Source organism: Anopheles bellator, chromosome 2, assembly GCF_943735745.2.
Source record: "Anopheles bellator chromosome 2, idAnoBellAS_SP24_06.2, whole genome shotgun sequence".
NCBI lineage: Eukaryota > Metazoa > Arthropoda > Insecta > Diptera > Culicidae > Anopheles > Anopheles bellator.
Window position 1 is genome coordinate 13,666,765 of NC_071286.1, and position 22,530 is coordinate 13,689,294.

General features: G+C 49.3%; 1 protein-coding gene across 1 annotated transcript; it reads right to left on the reverse strand.

Annotated features, from left to right (window-relative positions):
- Nucleotides 1–18,793: 18,793 nt before the first annotated feature.
- Nucleotides 18,794–21,993, reverse strand: LOC131207020 (dynein axonemal assembly factor 5). The gene is made up of 8 exons (XM_058199628.1): nt 21,176–21,993; nt 20,721–21,096; nt 20,077–20,655; nt 19,907–20,002; nt 19,772–19,847; nt 19,588–19,697; nt 19,156–19,498; nt 18,794–18,912 (listed from the first exon to the last, which is right to left on the reverse strand). Exons 1-8 carry the CDS (start codon nt 21,991–21,993, stop codon nt 18,794–18,796), a joined length of 2,517 nt encoding a protein of 838 aa, XP_058055611.1.
- Between the last annotated feature and the right edge of the window lie 537 nt (nt 21,994–22,530).

Here is a 22,530-nt window from a genome sequence, read left to right on the forward strand (position 1 = left end):
TAACAACAGCTCGTAAGTTTACTTCCTTTCATTAAACAATCACAGCGAGCCAATTCTTCTTCTAAATAGTATTTATATATATATAAAATAATTTTTGATTCTATTCTAGCATTCTAGTAGTGCATGAGTTCTAATATTCTAGTAGTGGATGAAGACTCGATCCATCGCCACACCGAAGAACATTCAAAATCAAACAATAATTTCAAGCGTGTGCAAACTATTGCCACTTTCGGTGGCGCGTGTTTCACGTGCCAACCCCATGCAATTTGCCCAATTCGGCCGGGCGACCAGTGTGCACGTGGCGCATCCTGGTCCCGGTCGCTGCACTGTGTTGCGTCGTGCGCTGGCGCTTAAATGAATCATAACTCGAAACTAAATTGGTTGCCACTGGGAACACGATTGACAACAACAGCTGGACAAAAGTGTAATTTAGTTCACTGGAGTGTGCAGAGTGTGGCCAGTTTCCGCCGCCGCCGCCTGTTTCACCGTTCCAAAAACTTTCGCCCCGGTTGGCACACAAGCAGCGCAACAATGGCGGAAACTTTCCACAATTCCTGCGCACGAGGGAAGGAACATTTTGTTTACAGTGAGCCACCGCCACACGTGAACATTATGCTCGTTACTGCGACGGCCACGGCCAACGATCGGTCAGATGGGTGCTTTCAAGGGAAGTTGTGAGACAATTTTGCCACTAGATTCTTGTCCTAATGAAGCTCGATTGAAATGAGCCCCAATCAGTGGCCATCAGCCGGAAGTTCGGCAAAAGAAGTTGTGGAAGAAGTTCAGCAAACCATTTCTCGAAGTAACGGTGCTGGTGGGATAAATGCATCCCGAAAGTGCGAACAGACCCCGTGCCCGATGGCTTTAGCATAACAAAATTAGCTTAAAAGCTGTTGGGCCAAAAAAAGTGCGCGACATCCGATTTCGCGTTTCGGCTAAGCCTGTCTTCACCGTGGGAGACCGAGACCCCGTGGTGTGCGGCCCAAAGCTCTGCACTACATTATGCACTCGCAGGAAAAGTGCATTACGTCGTTCATCCCAAATTGACACTTAACAGAATTCAATTTCAAAAACGTGCGCCCGCGAACCGTCAGAGAGAGAGAGAGAGATAGAGAGAGATAGTGCTAGAACCGGCGCCATTTCCGGCGCGCCACCGCCGGTGAGTTGTTGTTCCTGTTCCCGCCTGGCCCGTCCCGTTAGCGCCTGCAACTTATGAACCATGTTATTTCGCTTATTTTCCCACCAAGGACGACGATGACGTTGACGCCGATACCGATGGCTCCGAAACTGACTCGTGAGCCCGGCCAAAAAGGGAGTGCACAATAGAAGTGTGGGATGGAAAACAAAAAAACAACGAAGGGAAACGAATCCTGTGAGCGCCTGCAGTAACGAGGAAAATGAAACTTTTTCCGCGTTAAGTGACAAATTTACACCCGGGCCGAGCGCCGTCGTTGCCGCAGCGACACCGAGACCGGATTCATTATGCAGGTCCCTCCCGGCTTCCGACACAACACACTTTGCTCGACTTCCGGACATCACGGCGTGGCGCGTAATGCACTTTGCGTTAGCGCGCGACAGTTTGCCAAAGTTAAGGTTGTTTTCCTACGTTTTCGCGCTCGCTCTCTCTCGCTCTCCCTGTAGGGGTCTTTTGTTTTCCGCGCGCTCCTTTTGGCTCCTGACGACGAGCGTGACGGGTTTTAATATTTTCGCATTTACTAGAATGTGCCATTTGTTTTTTGTTTAGCTCCCATAATACTCGCGCTAAACAATCAGCAGCAGTCTGGCATCGCTGCCCTGGGACCTTCATTACACGAAACAAACAACAGACAGCAGGGGACAGAGGCACCCTAATAGAAAGCCCTCCGTTACTGAAAGCTACGTAAAGCTCTAATTAACATGAATCTTGTTATCTGGCCGCGGACCGATTTGTGGCGCGGACCACGAGTGTGAAGCCGAGTGAACTCAGAAACGGCCCACGGTGATTCCGTTACGGTGCACAGCGCGTGAGCGAAGAGGTCACAGCTTACGGCCACCACCTTTGATGCCGGTTAGCCTCCGAGGCCACCGAGATTGTAACGCGGCTGTTCTTTTACGAGTGGTTTCGCGCGGCGCGATTGTGGCCACCAGGACGAAGCGCACCCATCTGTATGTGAGTGCCATAAAAATAGTTGATTAATAAGTGTTGCGCCGCTTGTCGCTGTCAGCTGTCACTGAGCGGCGCTATTTACGATAATAGGAGCATAAACAAAATGGCCCCCCAGGCCACAGGACCACGCCGACCCAGGGAGGACTCCTGGTCCAGCACCTCGATACTTGACGTTATATGATCCGTCGAGCGTGGCTTACGCTGTGAGATGACAAGAACTGCACCGGGAACGAGCGATGGGCCACCTGAACCCCTGCCAGCGATGCGACATAATTCCATATGAAAAGCTAATTAGTCGAGTGGCCCAAGATGCGGTCCTCGACGACGACAGCCTCGACGTATCCTGAGGGAACGGTGTTCAGTGTCGCAGGCCATTGCGCGGGGCTTAAGGACGCACCCAACACGCACCGGCGAACGATCAAGAATTTGATGGCATTTTGCCCCATTCGCCGGGTGTGCTGTAAAATAAAAATAAACTAAAGACGCTGGACGAGTCGGCCATCACGTTTTCTGCCTCCGGAGGCGAACCTCGCAAAGTGCTAAGTGGCCTCATCGTGCCATGTCTGCAGTGAAACTCATTTTCCCGTTCATCTTTGAAGGGGAAAGCCCGACCGGTGGTCCCCCGAGTCAAATGAGCCCAACTTCCCAACCGGAAGTGCAGCGGAAGTCAGTCGTGTACCGGTTGCGATTTTAATGAGATGTGTGATGTGGCAACGCAGGACAACCGTTTATCTCCTCGCCTAATGTCTAATTGGCTCAGCATGTCCAGCGACCTGGGAAATTGGAGTATTTTGAGTGGCCGGGCATGAGTTGTTTCTAATCATTAAAACCGTAAGAGGGTTGGCGCAGTACGCAACTCTGAGGTGAGTTTGAAAAGCTCAACCTAAAAACGGTGAAAATTCTAGGCCGAAAAGACTTTCTGGAGCGACTCAAACCTTACCCGTCAGATCTTTAAGCTGTGTCTTCCAAATAAAAGGCGTCTCTATTTAATTAAACTTCATACATTTTCATTGAAAATGCTGACTTAATGCTAGATGAGTTGTGACTTGATGAACGAGATGTTCGTTTAAAATCGATATCTTATCGATATCTACGGAATACGGAGAGCTTTTCTCTCTTTGACGGTTTTAATAATGTTTTTCAAACGAGTTACACAAGCGTTCTTTCGGACGTCTGTTAAAGAATCAAGAATAAACGAGACGAGCACAAACTTTTCTTCTGTTCAAATCATTACGTGAAACATTCCAAATAGTGTCTTTACTTGTATCACCCTCTTCAGCCGACAACCTTTCAGTGAGACTTTCAGCCTCAGCAATGATTTTGCGAAATTTTTCCACTAATTCTGAATCCGGTCTTGTGGACGTCCAAGCCTTTTATGGTATTCCCAAGTCCTCACGATTCTCTTGGTCCTTCACGAGTTTATATCGCACAAAAACACACTTTGCTCTACTTATATACTCATCACCATCCGTTTGTTGCAACAAATTATAGGTCTCAATACATGTTTTACTAAGTTTAAAACAAAATTTTATATTAGTTCTTTGTTGCATGTTTACTAAAAACACATAAACGAGCATAACTTTTTAGTCTGCAATTCGATTTGCATTAAATTAAATGCAATAGAAAGAAGAAGAACGTACCTTTCTAGCTATTTTACTTACTACGTATTTAATGTGTATTGCTGCATTTCATATTTAAAAAAATAAAATCTCGTTATTTATTTAATATACTGTGTATTTTTTATGTTACTAACACTAACGTTCGCGCATTATTTTTGTTTGAAACTCAACCTGAAAGTCAGTCCGAGTTTCCATTGCGAATAATTTGAAATTGGAAATAATTCAAACCACCCAAATCCAATCTAAACTAAATCCAGGGAATCAACTTGTAGCTCTCAGAGCAGCCCCCAACGAGCGTCCTAAATATTCGAAGAATTAGAAAACTTTGCCACAACAATAAACCAACTTGAAACAATTAACTCCCGCAAAAAAACGGCTTCTCCAAAACTTTGTCCAAAATAATGAGCAATTGAAATAGTTAAGCGCGCGAAGGCAAACAAAAAAATCGAGCAATAGACATAACGGGTAAGAAACTCCGATGGCCATTCGAACGAAATAGCTCGGCCGGTTCCGAGCGGCCCTGTCCCGGTTGCGGTGGGAACATTGTTTACTTTTATTGCGCCGCACGGTTTCTTTTTGCCCCGCCACCGTTTTTTTGCCTCGCAAATTGCACATTGCGGTCGGGTGCCGGCCCGCGGCCACGTGAAACTGTTTGTTTCGAACCGGAATCATTCCGGAGCGCCCTTCACTGTGTTCGCCCCCGAAATCCTTTTCCCTGGTCACATTATCTTATCAAACTTTCGGCCATCGAAAAAGGCGCCGGCCCAGCGCTTGGGCGGAAGGTTTGTGGCCGTCCAGCTTTTCTAACCGGATGCCGTCCCCGTTTTCTTTCGATGTCGAACTTTTCCGGATCCGAAGATCCGAGGCTATTACCGTTTTCCCGGACAGAGCCGGATAGCCCGTCCGGAAGATGGTTGCTCGCCGTGGACCTTTCTTTTGCTCGAGCTCAGGCAACAATTTATGGCAAATTGAATGTTTTTCGGGCCAGGATTTAGTAGTTGATTTAGCGGCTGCGGTTAATTTCATTTCTGCGCCAACCGGCCGGAAACTAGACCAAATGCCGAACCGGCCGGCCACGGAGTCCAATGCAAATCCCATCTCTTAAATCGAGCCCCGCCAATCGGTCAGCCGGCGGTCAGTGGCCGTTAGTGAAGTTTTCCCATTTTCCGCCTTAGGCGCGTTGCGTGAGGTACTGGAAATGGCCGAGAGAGCAGTGGCTGTAAAAATAAATGCCTTCCAACGGTAGATTGATTCGGGCAAGAGTTACGGACACCGTTTGACGCAGATTTAAGACATCGTGGTTGTGGATTATTTATTATAAAAAATGCATCCTTTTCGGTTAAATAATTTAAATTTCATGTCATGGCTAGACAACCCATCTACAAGCACTGAATTGTTTTCTATAGGTTCCACATCGACGTGCTAGGTATGGCCTATTTCAAGAACGAGCTCAGGAATCCCGTTCATGATTAGCGCACCTAACAAGGAACAGGCGCTGCAAGTTAAGCCACCAGGCCCTGTTTCGGTACGACGGCCATGCGATATGCTGTCAATTATGCTTACATTACCGTTTTCGTAACATGCTACACGTGGCCGTCCGGATTTTCTCGGAACCACACTCTGTCCGGGTAATCTGAGCGTCAAAGCCACTCGCGTGTATTTAGCCATCGAACGGGTAAATTTCAGCCCGAGATGCCCGCTCGGTCGGGACGGCCCAAAAATTGGATCCCCCGAAAGTGGTTGCTGGCCGGAGGCTCAAAATTGAATTTTTCACCACTGCGTGAAAGGTAAATTTGAGGCCGGGCCCACACTAGGTAACGGGACACCGCACCCGTAAGGACCAATGTTTCATGAACTGCACCAGAAACGGATCCCGGCGGCCGCACGGTCGGTAGGCCGTCGTCCTGTCACACCGGCCCGGTGTCCTTTTTCGCAAACCGCAAACCCAACGCGACGATGGCAAGCAAAGGCCCAACAATAACAACTGCTCCAACTGCACACCACCGTGCTACTGGCGCCCGGGTGAACCAACTCGGGAGTCACTCCGGAGACCGAGAGTGAGATTGTTTGTAATTAGATTAAATTATCATAATGATGATCGTGGCGACAACCCACCGGGGGACCGAGGGTCCTCTGCTGCCGATGCCGTTGATAAGGTTCGTGCCCGGCCCCGGGAGCTGGTTAGAAACAAAAACGCACTCCCATCCTGCGAAGAGCGGCCCCGAATGAGACAACATGTCCTACCGCGGTACGGTGTCGCCTCCCGGTGGTGTGTCCTGTTTTTTGCTCCCGCACCGTACCGTGCCTCCGACTCCGCGAGGATGGATGTTGTTACCTAATTAAAATAAATCAATTAGGCTCAATTTCTGACGCTTATACCGGCAGCATAATTACCATTTATGATAACGCACGCTGGGAACGATGGCCGCCGATGATGACGGTGCCAGTGCTGATGAAGCGATCTACTTCACTGCGCCGGTCGATCAATGGCAGGCCCGGATGGGCCCGATCGCCGGACAGTCAATGTTGCCAACAAATCATTTGCACAGCGCGGCCGAAGCCTTTTCATCATCGCACACCGATAATGGCGAGCCCCGGCACGTCCGGCCGGGGTCCATTAGTTTGCATAAAAGCGGAACGGCCGAGCAAGCGAGCCACCCGGGAAAGGGCCACCCGGGAAAGGGCCACCAAATCCGGCCGGCCCATACCGAACGGGTGAAACTTTGGTCGGGAAAATTTGATGAAAACTCAATTCAATTCCGGTTTTCCTCCGGCGAACGACTACGGTGCTATCCGCTGCGGCCCATCTCGATCGGGGTGTGTGTTCAAGTGCAAACATTAAACTTTCCTCGGGCAGTATCGGGAGAAAAAGTCTTCCGGCACTAATGCATCCGGGCGCATCCGGACACCACACGTGTTCGGCATCCTGTTTGTGGCCCCCGAGCACCGACGGGGACGCAGAAAGAAAAACTCCCCCCGCCGCCGGGCTACGGACACAACGGGCAAGCTGAGTAAACAGGCGCCGAACCTTGCTCCGGGACCAGGCCGGGTCATCGGGACGATAATTTTATTAGTCCTAATTAGAATTTTATCGCATTCGCTGGCCAGTGCTGGCTAGAGCCCGCTGAAAGCATCACAATTTGTTGCACTCGGTGCCGAGTGCAAGCGAACGAGAGAGAGAGAGAGCTGTGTGCTGAAATGCAGATAATTTAATGAACTATCTTCGATTCTCGGGCTCCATTCCGGATTCGTGCCGGAGAGCCGGAGAAAGGCATCGATTGATTATTTAATAATTAACCTTCTTCAATCACCGGGCACTTTAATGTGACGATCCACGTATCGATAGCCACGTGCTGTATTGAGAATAATAACGTGCGAGGAGTGAAACGCTGAAAAGTATTGACTTTTAGAGCATTTATCGCTTTAAAACTTAACTCAAATTTATGCACATCAGGCCCTCAAGCAAGCAGCTTTCAAATCACGGCAGAGCGAAATGGTTCGTTTCGTTCTTCAAATCCTGCAATCGGTCCACTCCGTACGATGTAATCGAATTTTCGCGGCCAAGCATCTTGACCGCGAGCGAGCTGGCAGATTGCTGGCCGATCCGAATGCGGGCGCCATTGGCCATTAGCCGAGTGTTGAATAATTTATTGACTTTCGCCGGGAAAGCGAACAAAAATATAAAGAAAAAAAAGGTTTCACTATCGAACTTAAAGTGCGGTTTCTTTTCAGAAACCTTTTCCCTTTTTCCGAGTTCGAGTGTATTTAAATCGCGAAGCCGTTTCGCTCTTTCCCGAAACGGACCCCACAGGAAGGAAGACCCCGGTCGGGGGCCAGCCGAACGATATCCTTATCCCACGGGCTATCTGCTGACGGTGCCGATCAAAATCGAATCGAGAAGTTGAACGAAAACCACGGAAGGAAGCAGCTCACCGACGCGCAGAAATGGGCTAAATTATATAATAAAAATATTTTGAATAAAATCAATTTCGCTAATTTTCTTTGTTAATTTAAATAATGGAAAATTCATGTCGAGTGAGCAAAACGAAAGAGGAGCGAAATGCGATAGCCGCGACCTCGGTCGGGTCGAAGCGATTTCGAACGAACCACTTCCGCGTCCTTCGAAGCGTTTTCGCTACCATTATCCTCTATTCGCCTTTCCTTTTTTGCACCACTCGCCGCCGGTCCAGATAAAGAGTGCCACGGGCTAATAGTTCCTGCGTTTGCAGTGAGCCCCGACCGGGCGGCCACTAGCCCAGCGGTATTTAACTGGCAAGAAATGTTGGAAAACTATCTGCAACCCATCCCGTCATCCCGGTCCGCCGGTAAAAGTTCTCCCGGCCGATCAACACGTCGGCAGCGGTATGTCAATAAGGTCGGCACCGGATAAGAACGGAAGGAAGCGGCCACTTTCGCCGGCGTAGGCAATCAAAATTCGCATTAGTTTTGATTTTTCCGGTTCACCGTGATGGTAGTGTCAACATTTATTTAAATTACGAGGAATTTACATTGCCCAAATCTCGAGCCGTGAGACTTTGTCTGTGGGGTCTCTGGTGTTACTCAGCAGAAAATACTTGTTCAACTTTCCAGGATCCATTCGGTCGCTGGTACCACAATCGGACCACAAAATGCGGCTGCTTCTTAACACCGCGAGCCGTGCAACTCGAGTTTTATACACGTAATACTCAAGGACCCCTGGAAGAGGTCACACTGGTGTTTTTGGAAAATTAAAACACTACACCACACACAAGGGTTCACTTGCCATTCATGACGAAACGGCGAAACCCATCGGAATGGCCAATTTCCTCCGGGAATCTTGAATGTCTTCGAACGACTGTACCGATATGCGATCGTTGCATGTTTCTGCTTTCATGGCCACAGCAGCGGTCCGACCCGTACAAGGGCCGACAGGGGATCTCTGGTGCTATTAGAAATTGAAAACTGGCTCCTGACTCACCGGGGTTTCCGCCGTCGAGCAGAGGGAAGCCACGGGCCACCATGCGCCTCCATCAGCACCTTTGCTCCGGCGTAAGACAATACAGATCCCATGTCTTGTGATCGCACGGTAGCGCCGAAAGGCAACCACCGGGACCCAAGAAAACAAACCATCACAGCATAGCGCAATCCGAGGGAGTGATAAAGGGAATCTCAATTTTCATCGCCACTGCTAAGGAATCCGGTGGCCAACGACGACGACGACGACGTAATGGCGGTTAGTGGTTTTCCGTTTTTTATTGGAAATTCTCTCTTGTCGCCCTCGGTTTTCAATATCGTGCCCCGGTTGGCCTAACCCGGGCAAGGCTGGGACATAAAAGTACCAATAAAAGCACCAGTCGGAGTCGTACAGTCGGTTGGCGTCCGAACACTGCGTCGGTCGACGCGATTCGGTGATTTTTTGCTGTTTGGCAATTGGCACTGCACTCCGTGCCGTGCGATACTTTGACGGTGGGTGCAACGTTTTTAGGATCGGCAGTGGCCAAAGGTTGCGAGGAAGTTAGCATTACGCAGCGTTGCTTTTGACGCATCCGATCAAATGGTGTCAAATGGCGTGCGGTGGCAGTTTGGTTCAAAGGATATGGGTGACGCGTTGCGCCACATTTACACAGGGCACAAATAAAACAGTTCAGGGCAGGTACAATGTCTAGCCGTGCGGCTAAAGTTAACAGTGTTTTATGTTGTGGTTCGTATTAGTGTATTTATTCCTCGGAAACATTCTAATGAAACATGAACTGAGTATTCATAGTATTCTGATTGTATTCATAAAATATGCTTCTTTTTAATCAATGATAAAAAATACGTTATAAATTGAAACTATCATTCCTTTATTAGGCTCCCAACATCTGTTATTACTCATCTGTTTCAAAATGACTCATTGTCCAATACTTTTCGGCGAAATAGATCAAATTTGTTATGTACTAATTACTATTATTACTGGTATGTTCATTTTGAAAAAAGTAATATTGTTGAAGTTATAAACCAACTCAACTACCCTGAATATGCCAATAAAAGCTGATAACTAAGATAATAAATTGAAATAATGAATGTGCTGAGAAGAAATTAAAAAATTACACTCATTTTAGAGCGATTCTAATTCGAAACAAAACATGCAAAACCGAAAGAGAAGTTTAAGATTAAGACTATAACAACGCAGTCGTTCCGAGTACTTAATTCTATGTAATACATAACACGCAGAAAAACAAAACAAAACCTGAACATGCTGCAACGAAGCTATGCACCAACCGACATGTTTAAAGGTGCATCTAAAGCAGCCAGTTTTGATGATCTTAAAGTGACGAAATCAATGATGCGTCACTGAAATCGTTCTTCGTGGCAGCAACTCAACACCTTCCGTTCCAGCATTGTGAACGCTAATTGCCGAATAAAGGTACCGCTCTCACCGTTCCGCACCGGTTGCCGGCCACGCTCAACAGGTTAAGCCCACTTTAACCAAACCCATCAATTACCGCTAGCTGGCCCTCACCTGCCGGCCCACCACGAGCACGCAAATTTGTAAAATAAGTCAACAAAACGCCATTAAACACCGCCTGCCAGCCCAGCACTAGCCCGGCCGGCCAAGCCAGACCCCAGGGGAACCTCTACAACACCAAAATGACCATCTAAAATCCATCATAAAACAATAAATCACATTCTCATCCACCGAAAGGCGACGGAGCTGGAAGGCCATCGCCGGTGCCATGCGACAACGTTCGAGGCAGCCGAGCATAGTCGTACTTGAAACTCTCAACCCGAAAGCCCGACCGGCTCCGACATGAGTTATGATTCCATTATCAATAGTCAAACAGTACGGTCAAAAGGTGGAACAGGCACGTACTGGCCGGAATGTAGCAATTTTCACGCAAACCCGGTGCCGGGGCGCTCAAGAACTAGGACACGTCCAATCCAGGCCAGGCATCCGGGCAACCGAAGGTACCGATTACTATTAGAGATAGGCAAATGTTCTCGGGTTTAGGCCAGATAAAAGGCCCCTCGGTCGAATCGGTCGTAGATGGGCTCCTTGCTTCGGCTGCAGCAGTCGAAGAGCACCGCCGCCGAAGTTTGCGTGCCCGAAACTAATCGCCGTCCTTCAGTCCGCCGCCAAGGATGAGAGGCAAACGCCAAGGGGCCGAGGGGGGAGGGGGGACGGAAAAAAGCCTGAGAGCATGAAACTTGAAAGTCTACAAAATTCAATTAGTCCCCGGCACCGACCCCGGCGATCTCCGATATCCTGGAGTACCTGGCGGCTCAAAGGCGTCCCAGAGAAACTACTTTTCCACCGCACCGCGTGTCCCCGGCCCGGACATCAATCCCGGCGAGTTACGCCAGTTCAACAAATATTCAAATTTATTTCCCATTCCCACACGCCGAGAGCCGCATGCCTTTCGCCCGGACCGAAGCCGGCGCAACGTGAGCAAATTCTCGATGTTCAGCCCCGGACGCCCGGGCTTACTTCCGACTGCTGCGACTGCGGTACGTGCACGGACGCATGTGGCTTCCTCGGGGCCCATCGAACTTTAAGTGCATCTCCAGCATAATTGCCCTGCCGATCGGCCGGAACAGAGGAAGCTGTACCTTATACAACAACAAAAAAACTCGAACTCTGCCTGCCGGGAACGAGAGTGGGTCGATTTGTTCAGATTAAGCTTCACTGTGTGTTGATTTTATAGGCTCCGAAAGCGCATAAAAATGGGGCTTTCCATAGAATTGATTAGAGACCCGGACCCGGCGTATTGGAATTACCGAAACAACGAGCCGCACGTTGGAAGACGGCGATCGTTTCGGAGTGCCCCAAAAGCGCACTCCAGGCACGTGCGTCCGAGATTTATCCTCACGTGGAAGATTCGGTAAGATCTATGAATAAATTGATTGCCACCATCGCTTCTCGCACGCTCCAGCAGTGGCAGGAGCAAAGTGAACAAGAAACTTTTGCCACACGACACTTGCTTTATCTGCAGCACCATGTACCACTCGTGTGTAGCAGTTCACGTCCCGGGCTAGACGCTCCGCACAAGGTTCTGCACCGATCGTGGAGTGTGTCAAAAATTACAAGTCCCATTCGTACGGGACAGCCCCCACCCAGCATCCTTGAGCTCGACTCGAACGTGGATTAATGCCGTTGAAACATTCTAAGCCCGGCCAGCTAAAGGCCCGGCCGGCTAAAGGCTCTCGTCAAATGAAGCCCCTTTTCCGGCCGACGTGAGGCACATCGTTCATGCAGAAAGCCCCGGCCCCGGAAACGATGCTGGCAAATGGTGAGATAGCACGCCTAAGATAACTCGTTACAAGCGCATAGATTGAATTTATGGATCCGACACTCCGACTGCTCCGGCCAACTGGAGAGCATCGCTGGTTCGCCGGTAAGACCCCCCATTGCATCGTCACGTAAGGAAGTAGCAATTAAAATCTCTCTTGCCGCACACGCATCGCAGCCACCGAAGCTGGCCGATGGCTTCCTGCAAACCCGGAACCGTAACGTTCGCCGGACACCATCTCGAGGTGGTCAGTACGCAACCGGTGGACAACCAGCGGCATAACGAATCGAGGATAGCGGATGCCCCCGGGGGTCAGTGATGGCCCGCCACAGAAAGATAATAAAAAATGGACTCATTCATGGACCGGAACGCCAGTGCCACGAACGAACGCAAATCTTATCCGGCAGAAGAGGACACACTAATTGGTGCATGAATTTCCGCAAATAAGGAGCCGACCTAGGGAGCGGGCTCCTCGCACCGTTTCCTTGCACGGATTCAAGCTAAAGGGGCATTATTTTGACTTATGTTTTCATTAAACAATTACCTTCGTGTGGTAATCTATCGTTTCGAAGAGGCCATTTGCTGTGCGTTAGTGACACCATTCCGTATTGTCGGTTCAATATATTTAACCTTCTAAAACGATACACGGCAAATCTTTCAAAAGGGCAAATTTAAACACCGGAAGCAATCATATTTTATTTCCCAATGAAGGACATTGCAGGATAAATGGTCTGGAAGTATAAAAAAACTGCTACCGAAGTTTGACCGTCTTGGGAAAATGGTGCATGATAGTGAGAATGAGAATGATCTTCTAGTGAGAATACTGAGATAGACAGTGAGATACTTTCCTTTGAATGAGCAGGTCCCTCTCACTATGTAGGTACGTTATTCTCTAATACATCAAAATCGTTTAACGTTTCATAAATTCTGGCTTGCATTCAGTCAAATCGGTAATAATATCGATATTTTCCAGTTCGGCCGAGATTCCATTATTCCAGTTCACCAGCCATCAATATACAGCGGCCACCAACGCCCCCCACAGCCCACCGCTCCGCAACGGCCAACCCGCACACTTTAATGATATATTATTTCAACACGCACCCGTACGGCCCTAATGCCGTATATCCGGGCTTTTCGCTAGATTAAAGCCCGCCTGGAGCTGGTCAATGTTATCCGCCATCGTGCCCCCACCCACGGGTTCCCCGGTAAGTAGCTTTCTCGGGACCCCTAATCCGTACTTCCTCGACAACATCCGGGTGGGTGCGTAAAAAAGGCCTCCGGCCCCGTCTCGCATTAAACTCCCGCGTACCCAATGCCGGCCCTACCGGAAGCTCTCCCCGGAAGTCGTCTATCACGTGCGGCACCGGGCGGCAGGCCTAAGCCGACAGCCGACACGGCGGCAACTGTCATTATTTATTGATGTGTCGCTAACCTCATGAGCGCGCGTTACAATCATCACCGGATCGCCGCCAGCGGACGGAACGCCCCCGGGTCGGTGCCGGTTCCGGATATTGTGGGTAAAGATTTAACTTCCTGTGCCGTGGCGGGGCCCTAGCACTGCAACGAGCGATGATGCTGATGGAAATGCCCTGGGCCCAAAAAGTAGGAAATATTGGCGCACGGCCCAAAACGGCGGAAAGCTGTTATTTATTATTTTTTATTATGCTTCTGCTTACCGCGCGCCAGTTCCGTCGCCCACCGTCAGCCCGAATCGTCTCGATGGAGGGCGAAACAAAAACCGGAACCAACTATAGCCAGAAGGCCAACAGTTAATCCTAACCGGCAACCGGAACGGCGATGAAATCTTATTTAAGTACTTACTTACGCTTATTGGCACAAGCACACGGGGCCACGGACTGAAGGTCCGCATTAATGCATTAGGAGAAATTATTTGTTGGTTTCGCCCAATCTGGAGACTTTCGTTCAGCGTGAGCCATGCCAATGCTACAAAATAATATTTAACAACAACCATTAGGAGTTTAGTACAAATCCCACGCTAACGGCCTCTGGACCGATGATCAATAAGCTTTTTAGATGGCTCGGGTTTCTCACTGTTTCATCGCTGGCAATTCACCGTTCCTCGCCTTGCATGTCTCACGGAGGCCATCACCACGCACGGGTGAAGATAAAAATATTAATCATATTGGTTCATTTATCATACACGGCGTGTGATTTGTGGTGAAACGATAAGAGTCTTGCGATGGCGGCGTTAGGTTAAACCAGTGTGCGATTGACCCCCAACATATCGTGTCTGTGGGTGTGCACATTGCGGAGTCAGTCAAACACCCCAAGCGGTGGCGGCGTTTGGACCTCGCCCATCCGGACGGGGATGCTACAGCATCCTTGGGGCCTTTTTGGAGGCGACGACCACCGCGGGAAAAGCGCGAACTTTTCACACCATTGCACTCAACACAGACAACACTCTGTGGTCTGCCCGTGACAGCCACTCGTGGTTGTGGCCACGTCCACGGCCCGTGTGGACAGTTTGATCCTGTGGTTATACTCAAATAAAACCAAACCAGATTTGAGCAAAAAAAAAGAGAAAAGAATGCTACAAACCTCCCGACAACCGCAACAACAGCTTTTGATTAATTTATTCTCGCACGCGTTTGTTTACGGGCCGCCCTATTTGTTTCGGTCCGTTGTTGAACTCTTTTCTGGTTTATTTTTTCTCCCCGCTCACAACTCTGTTTTCCGATTATTGCTAGCAATCCAATCCAATTTTACGGCGTGTTCCTGTTGGAATGTTTACAAGGTTACTCGGCTCGATCAGGGCTCTACGGACGGATATGGACTATAGGCTACGCCTCGCTGCTCGTATTACTATCGTAAGTATGGTCCATTTGAAATCAATCATTATTGAACGCCATTTCATTTCGCCACCAAAACCCATCGACCACGGAAATGGGAACCGCAACCGAAAGGACGGCCGAACTGTGAATTGTGCTCGCGCTATTTGACATTAGCTTTCATTCCGATACGCCCGCCCGGTGGCCCGATGAAAACCAGCTGTCTAAGCCGGTTGACAATATACGTAGCGTTGGTGGCCATCGAAACACCGCCGAGGCAATCCAGTATGCGACATTCTGCCGCAACCGCAGAAGCGAACCGAACGAATTGATTAGCAAGAAGCGACGCAAGAGCTAAGAACCGCATCCAGAAATCCGGACAACGTTCGCTGGTGGCTCTCGCTCTCGTTCCGGGAAGCCTCGATCCGATGTAGTGGACTCCGGCGCACACGTGTCGATCAAACGGACCAACGGACGGCTCGGCTCGCTTTTCGGACCCTCCAGCTGTGGTGGCCGATCGGTTGGGGGAACCCAACGGCAGCCCCCACGCGAAAGGCAAATCATGTCCAGCGTGTCCAGCACCGATCAAAGCGACCCAATCGGAACGGAACGAAACGTTTCCCGTGGTTCACTTATTGACTTGGGACATGTTTGTCCCCCCGCCCCGCGATGCGAGATTTGCCGATCGTGGCGAGTCGGTAGGGTCGGTACGCGGAGTACACACAGGTCACTGCTTCAATTTGGATTTATTTTAATGCCACGCGGAGCAACCTTTTTGAAGGTGTAGTTGATTTGTTGCACCTTTTCGATTTCTTTCATTGAATGGAAACTAATAACTACAAATAAGCCTCAGCTAACCACAATCTGCTTTCGTGGTTATTCAAATGCAATTATGTAAAGTAAATTGTTGGCGTACCGTCAACAGTCATAATCAGCATTAATGACCCAACAATGAGGAGTAGCAGCAGCAACGCACACTGTCCCAAATTCGGTAGCATCGGATTAGAATAATTTACTGGCTGCCGAACCTTTCACCAGCGCCCGCGCTACTTTCAAACATTGTGGGTCCCATCAATCGGGCGAAAATTGAATTGAAGCACACAATTTAATTCATCCACCGGCGCCATATTGAATTGACGAAACAAAATTACTGGCCACCCCCCAACATTACCGCTCTGCATTGCGGTGCACCGCACGTAATGAATACGACTACGCCGGCCGGACCGATCATCACAGCATCCGGTTCCCGTCACCGCGGCTCTCCGATGGTCGCAGTATTGATTTGGTGTAGAATTATAGCCCCACTAATTGATTTAATTAAAATCAGTTCATTAGGTGGCAACATGTTTTATGGGCGCACTCAAAAAGCCGCGTTTGTCCCACATTTACCACACCTCGCTTATGAGTTCGCGGTTCGCGCGCTTTACGACATCCGGTTGGTCCGGAGCCACGGAGCGACGCGCCACCGAACTTCGTTCGACAACGTGACGGGTGTGACAAGCGTGTGTCACATGTTTCACGCTAGTTTCTCTCCCAGCGAGTCAGTCCGTGAAGGGTCCGTGACTTTGTGAAGGGCTCCGTCTGGATGGGCAGTACACGGGACTGATGGTCTAATTAAAATTGCACCATGTGCGTGTGTTTATTATCGACAGGACGGGTTCGATGCCATCGATGGGCCCCGTAATCGACTCTATCCAACGGTCGACGGTCGATGCCGCGTTTGACATGCGATACCAGGAAGACCGATGCCCGGATCAGACTGTGACAGAAAAAGTCCATGGTGCGTACGGTTGTGCCCCCATTGTACGGAGGACCAAACTCGAAGGATCACTTGTGTTACGATGAAAACGAAAGCAAAAAACATTGGCACACAACGACATCTGACATCTTGAACCCGACACCATGGACGGATCATGGTGCGCCGGATGATGGAAGCAATTAAAAACGGGAATTCGTTTCGTACCTTCCTACGAACACTTCGCCAATCGGAAGGTGGACTGGCTAGGTTTTCAGACGAAACAAAAAAAAAGTGGAAGTGGAAACTCTAAACGCACAGCCGTTAGTAATGCCGTACCGTAGATTGGATGTTCTTTCGCCGAGCAATGTAGGAAGTAATTAATAGTTCCGTGAAAGAAAGTTAAATTCAAGCAACAAGAGCTCGCACGAACCGGCCAATAAGATCGGTGCCCTGTGCGGACCGTGACCATGGAGGTCCGAGCGACCGGTGACAGTGTTGAGCATTTGAAATTTGATAGACAAAGTTTAATTACGTCGTCACGTAGCAAAACGCACTCTAATTGGAGTGCATTCGACCGAGCAGCAGTTCATCAAAGCCCCAGAGCTCGTTACAATCTTACTGCGAGCTGCGAGCTAAAAGTTGGTAAATTATAATGATTGTGGTTCGTGGAACGAGCATCGCACCAAGATGATCGGACCTCAGATAACTTATTTCCGCGATGGAATCAAAACACAACACACAATCCGAGTGCGAATCAAGAATAGGACGATTTATTGTATGTAGTTTGAAAGAATTATTTTTAAATGAATCTGAGGATTAAATATTTCCTTTCAAAATAATGTGTGCCTCTGCCCGTTACTGTACGGCATGCGATCGACAAGCCAGCTAGCAATGGGTCTGCCCTACATCGTTCCCTTAATGCATCATCCTCCCAAAAATGGCTCTGCCACAAACACACACGCGTGAAGTGTCCCGTGCAACCACCCACTTTGTGTTTAAAGTGTCGGTAATAACTTTCAGTTCCATTACAACCCAACCCTAAAACGATCGGCGGCCGAGCTCTCATTTACCGCCCTCATCCGCTTCCGGTCGTGCTTCTAACTCAATTATGCACTTCCTTCGTCCCTCAAACGTGGAAACTCAAAAAAAAACGAGAGCTTTCACGCAGCGTAACTGCATCACCATCGCCATCGTCATCATCATCACTATCGTGGCCATCATTCACTCAAACGGTAGTAGCGGAGCACTATCGTCGTGCTCTGCCATCAGTCATCGTCCATCCATCCATCAGCCCATCAGCCAGACAGTCATCGGGGCCAGTCGGCGAATACTTGCCCGCCATCCTGCAACGGACGCCGGGACGTATGAAACGTATTGAAACCTCGGCAAATGGTTGATTCACCACCAGCCCGGCACCAATCCCGGGACCGTTCGTCACCGTACGCAACGAGATGCAATAAAATTACGTGCCCATACCGAGCTGCACGCGAAAGCCATTGATGCCGCTGGGACGATAAATGATTGCGAGTTCTGGCCGATCGCGGGCTGTAAGGCCGGGCCACTAAAAGCTTTTACGGCAAAATAATGCCATTTCGCTGTGCCACCGCGTGCTTCACGGAACTTCCGCGAACGCCAGCAGGTCAAACACGTCCCCGAAGGTCAGTCCGCACGGCGTGGAGCGAAAATGCCATCAATCTGTGCGCCTTCAAACAGAATGCAGCCGAGTGCTAAAAAGCTGGGAATGTCTGGAGATTGGACAGTGTTATTTTAATGATCTACATAACTCCGTTTGTCGTACGATACTGATTTGAATAAACCCTAGCACTGCTACGAGACAGTCACACAACTTATTGTAAGGTTTTCGTTGACCGAAAATAAAAATAAGAAAATATGTAAACTCGGAAACTTTTCCAGATTTTTTATATTATAAAAATGTTTCTACACAACTAGATTCCGCTGCAGTGTTGGAGGATTCGCAGACTGAGCCCAAACAAAACGATGAAAACTTTGACCGTTGTGAACGAACTAAAATGCAATCTACAACCGATCGTGACACTCTTATCTAAAGCCAAATTGAGGATGGTGCAGAACACCAAAATGGCGGGTGCACTGGGAGTTGAATTAATTATCTCTTAAGGCACGGAGCCCAGTGGAGCCATCGACAGCCTCTTCTTCGACGTTGTCCAACGTTTCCGAAGCCCACTGGCCCTTCGGATATAACATTACCCAGAGGTCCGATTCGTGCCGCTGTTCTACTGTTCGTCCGCCGCGATCCGGTCGAGATCCATCTTGTACGAGCATCCCGACGGTGCTTCATTAGCCAAGCGCTTGATTAGCTCCCGGTTGTCGGCATATAGCCGCCTCAACGAGACTGTGTAAGAATCCAAACGTTGAAATGCATCAATCACCCACGGGACAGGGAACTCCGCAAGCCAATGAGTCAGGCTTGAATGCGAAAACCAAATTCTCGGTGCCCAAGGGAATTTAGCGATTTGGCGGCATCATAGCTCTCGGCTACGAGCCTTTAGGGGACCTTCTTGCAGCTGCTATCGTTAGCGCTGATTGTAACGATAACACGCGCAAGTGCCGTAGCTCTCTTTCGAAATGTACCTACCGGAAATGGCCGTCCGCAATTTGATTTCCGGGTGCTCCAGGTGCAGCAACATCACCGTCAGGATCTGCTTCAATATCTCCTGCCAGCGTGCATAGGTTGCGTGGTCTTCCGGCGTCGCCCGTGCAAACCGCAACGACCCAAGACAGGTGGCTGCCAGTTCACGTACCTCGCCGCTCGGATCGTCCAATCGAGACATGATGGGAAACGCCAAAAGCTTGAGGGACTCGAAATCCAACGGTTCCAGACGTACCAAGGCCCTTAGGGTGTAGGCCCGCGTCGCAATGCTGTTATCGTCGATCAGCCCGGCCAAAAGGTTCAGATAGGCAGGAAGCAGCGATGCATACTGTACGGAATTGGGGAAGCACGGTTTTAAAAAGTCCAGTTCCATCAGTCATCGAACTGTGGCGCTGATGCACTAATGAATATACTAACCACTTCAGCGTTCACACCCTGAGCCATCGAAGCGAAACATGCGGTAGCCATTGTTCGTATCGATTCTGCACTTCTTCCCACAGTCCACACAAGGTACGGTGTAATGACCACTGCCAAAATCAGAGATAATGGATGGAAAATAAAATTGAATTTTTATCGAATACGATTCGTCCCTAAAGCTTACCGTCAATGAACGGTTTCAGCAGGGACAGCTGGACGTCTGTGGTTTGAGAGTTTCGTTCGGACCACCCAAGCATAGCCTGTGAACCGGAATAAGGTTAACCGAATGCGAACCCAAAACCTAAACTCAAACACATACAACGGAGATGGCACTAAATAGTTTAACCTTTCCCTCGGGGGCCGCATGCCTTATCGCTTTGTCCAGGGTGGCCTGCATCGTTTCGAAATATGTTTCCTTTCGGGGGTGACAAAAACAAGACAAATTTATCATCTACCTCAATTCACGCGCCATATCCGAGGGACACCAACCTGAAACCCACACGTCGAAACAATGCCACAAAGGAGCAAAAGACTGACACTGGCGTCAGAGTTTTCACTTTCCAGGTGTTCAATCCTTTCCAACACACTGGACAGATGATATTCGTGGAGCATGTCCACATCCGAATCGAGCTGACGTAACACGCTAAAGCCTTTCGCACGGAGCGTGTACTTCGAATCGTAACAAAAGGCCACCACCTTAAGCACCACGGTGTACAGCATCCGTTCGAGCGATTGTTCTCCAGCGTTATCTCCTTCGCCGACCGAAATTTCTTCCAGCATCGCCGGCAGCTCCCGTCCACTGCTGTCCGCTACGAGAACGCTACAAAACTCGAGCAACTCGAACTGATACTCTTCGTTTAGGTTGTGACAAACGTCTACGTCGAGTAGCAGGGCCACGAACTGTTTGATGTCCGCTCGCTTCTGCTCACCGTGCTGGCAGTGAGCATACATTGTGCGCATGCAGCGCAACTGTCCGACTGTTGGAAACTTCCGGAAGTGGACCAGCACATGTTTGCTCCACGTTTCGTACTCCAGCAGCACGCCCAGCAGCTCGCAAACACTCAATGCCTGCCAATGACCGTCGGTCAATAAACGTACAAATTAAATATTCTCTTTCAGCGCAACCTACGTACCTCTGACACAATCGATTGTTCTGCGTCCATACAGGTCTTCGCCAGCACGGGATTTACCTCGGCGAACAGTGTCGAAAAGGAACGTTCGGCGTGCAGTACGATCTGCTTCAGAAGCTTCGTCGCGTGTAGTCTAATGTTTTCCTTCCATTCTTCCATTTCATGCAGCACCAGATTGACCACCCGTAAACTGCGCTGCACTATGGCACGGCAACCCAGCGTCGGGCGAGTGTACCGTTCGACGGGATACGCTGTGGGAAGTTGTTCTAGCAAAGCAACCTTCGAGAGTTCGGTCTCGTTTTCCCGATAGTACAGCTCACCAGCTTCCTTCCAACGGCTGTGTACGTCATCCCGAACTTCTTGCGTTCCATCGGACAAGCTGCGAAAAAGTTTGAAACACAAAAAGAAACATGTAGAATAGTGCTCGGGCAAAACTGAAATATAATCCAAAATTTTACCAATTCAAGACCAACGGTAGAATACGGTGAAAGAACGAGTATCGATCGCGCAGCTTCTGGAGCGTCAGACAGCCGACACGGCCACACGCCCGTCTCACGAATGGTACATCATCCATCAGCAACGGCGAAACGGCCATAATAATCTCCGAAATACGATCCCCGTTCGAGAGAATGTGTAGCGACAGTACGCCTAACATTTCGATCGCCACAATCCGATTGGCGGAGTGACGGTGAGCCAGAACCGACTTGGCCGGGGCGACCAGCGCCTCTGCTCGATAGTGCAAGCTAGGAGTAGCCGTCGAGAGAGCGATCACAATCTCACAGCTCTTCTTCTGTGCCGCCGGAAACGGATCGCGTAGAGTTTTAATCAGCACGTCCACAATTTCGTCAAACACCTTCAGTAACGGATCACCGTCGGCTCCCTCGGGATCGCGATACTTTTCGACTAGCCTTTCGAGCTGCTGCAGCAACAGTAACCTCAGCTCCTCACTCTCTTCGACAATCTCCGCCTGACCGATCCGTTTGGCCAACACCGGAACAATGTATCCAAGATAGTATCCGTTTGCAGGCAGTTTCTCCAGCAATGCGTTCACCGCTTCAACAGCCATGGTTCTGATCGACTCGAACCGGTCACTGTAACAGCGTAGCAGATGCAGATATGTGTCATCGAATACGGGGACGCAAGCTGAGTCTGGTACGCTGGAAATCCATTGTTCGGCGAACTGTTTCAGAGCACGTTGCCGTACCGAGCGGTCGGGATTTTGTACGTTTGCGCAAAACGATTCGATGTATGCCTTATTGTCCGTCTCGGTGGCCATTTTTGCAAAGCGTGGACCACTATTACACACTGTTTTCGAAATGGTTCAACTGCAAAGACAGGAAATGAATGTAACTCCAGCGAACTGTGTGAGCCTCGATTGGTTACTTTGATTATTGTTAATCAACAGCTGAGCGAGCGTGCCGGTAACCATAACAACACCGCTTTGACAACCAGGAACCAGCAAATGAGAGAGAGAGAATGAGAGAAGCAGAAACTCCGACAAACCTCACTGGCATCTCTTCGCGTCGCGTGGATGCATTTTACTGTAAATGTTTGAACATATTCAACAATTTGTGAAGCCACTTCCTTCATTAGTTGTTAGGAAATAAATATAAAAGTTCCATGTAACCGCTTTTAATCATAGAGCGTCAGTAACAGCTCAATTATTTCAAATGTCCTTACTCCGACCAAATGCCAATGACTCAACTGACCAATGCTGACACCCACACTATTCCACGAACCACGGCTTTGTTTTGTTTTATCACAGTAACGCGAACCGCGGTGATAAAGGGCACATCTGAGCTGAATTGCAACG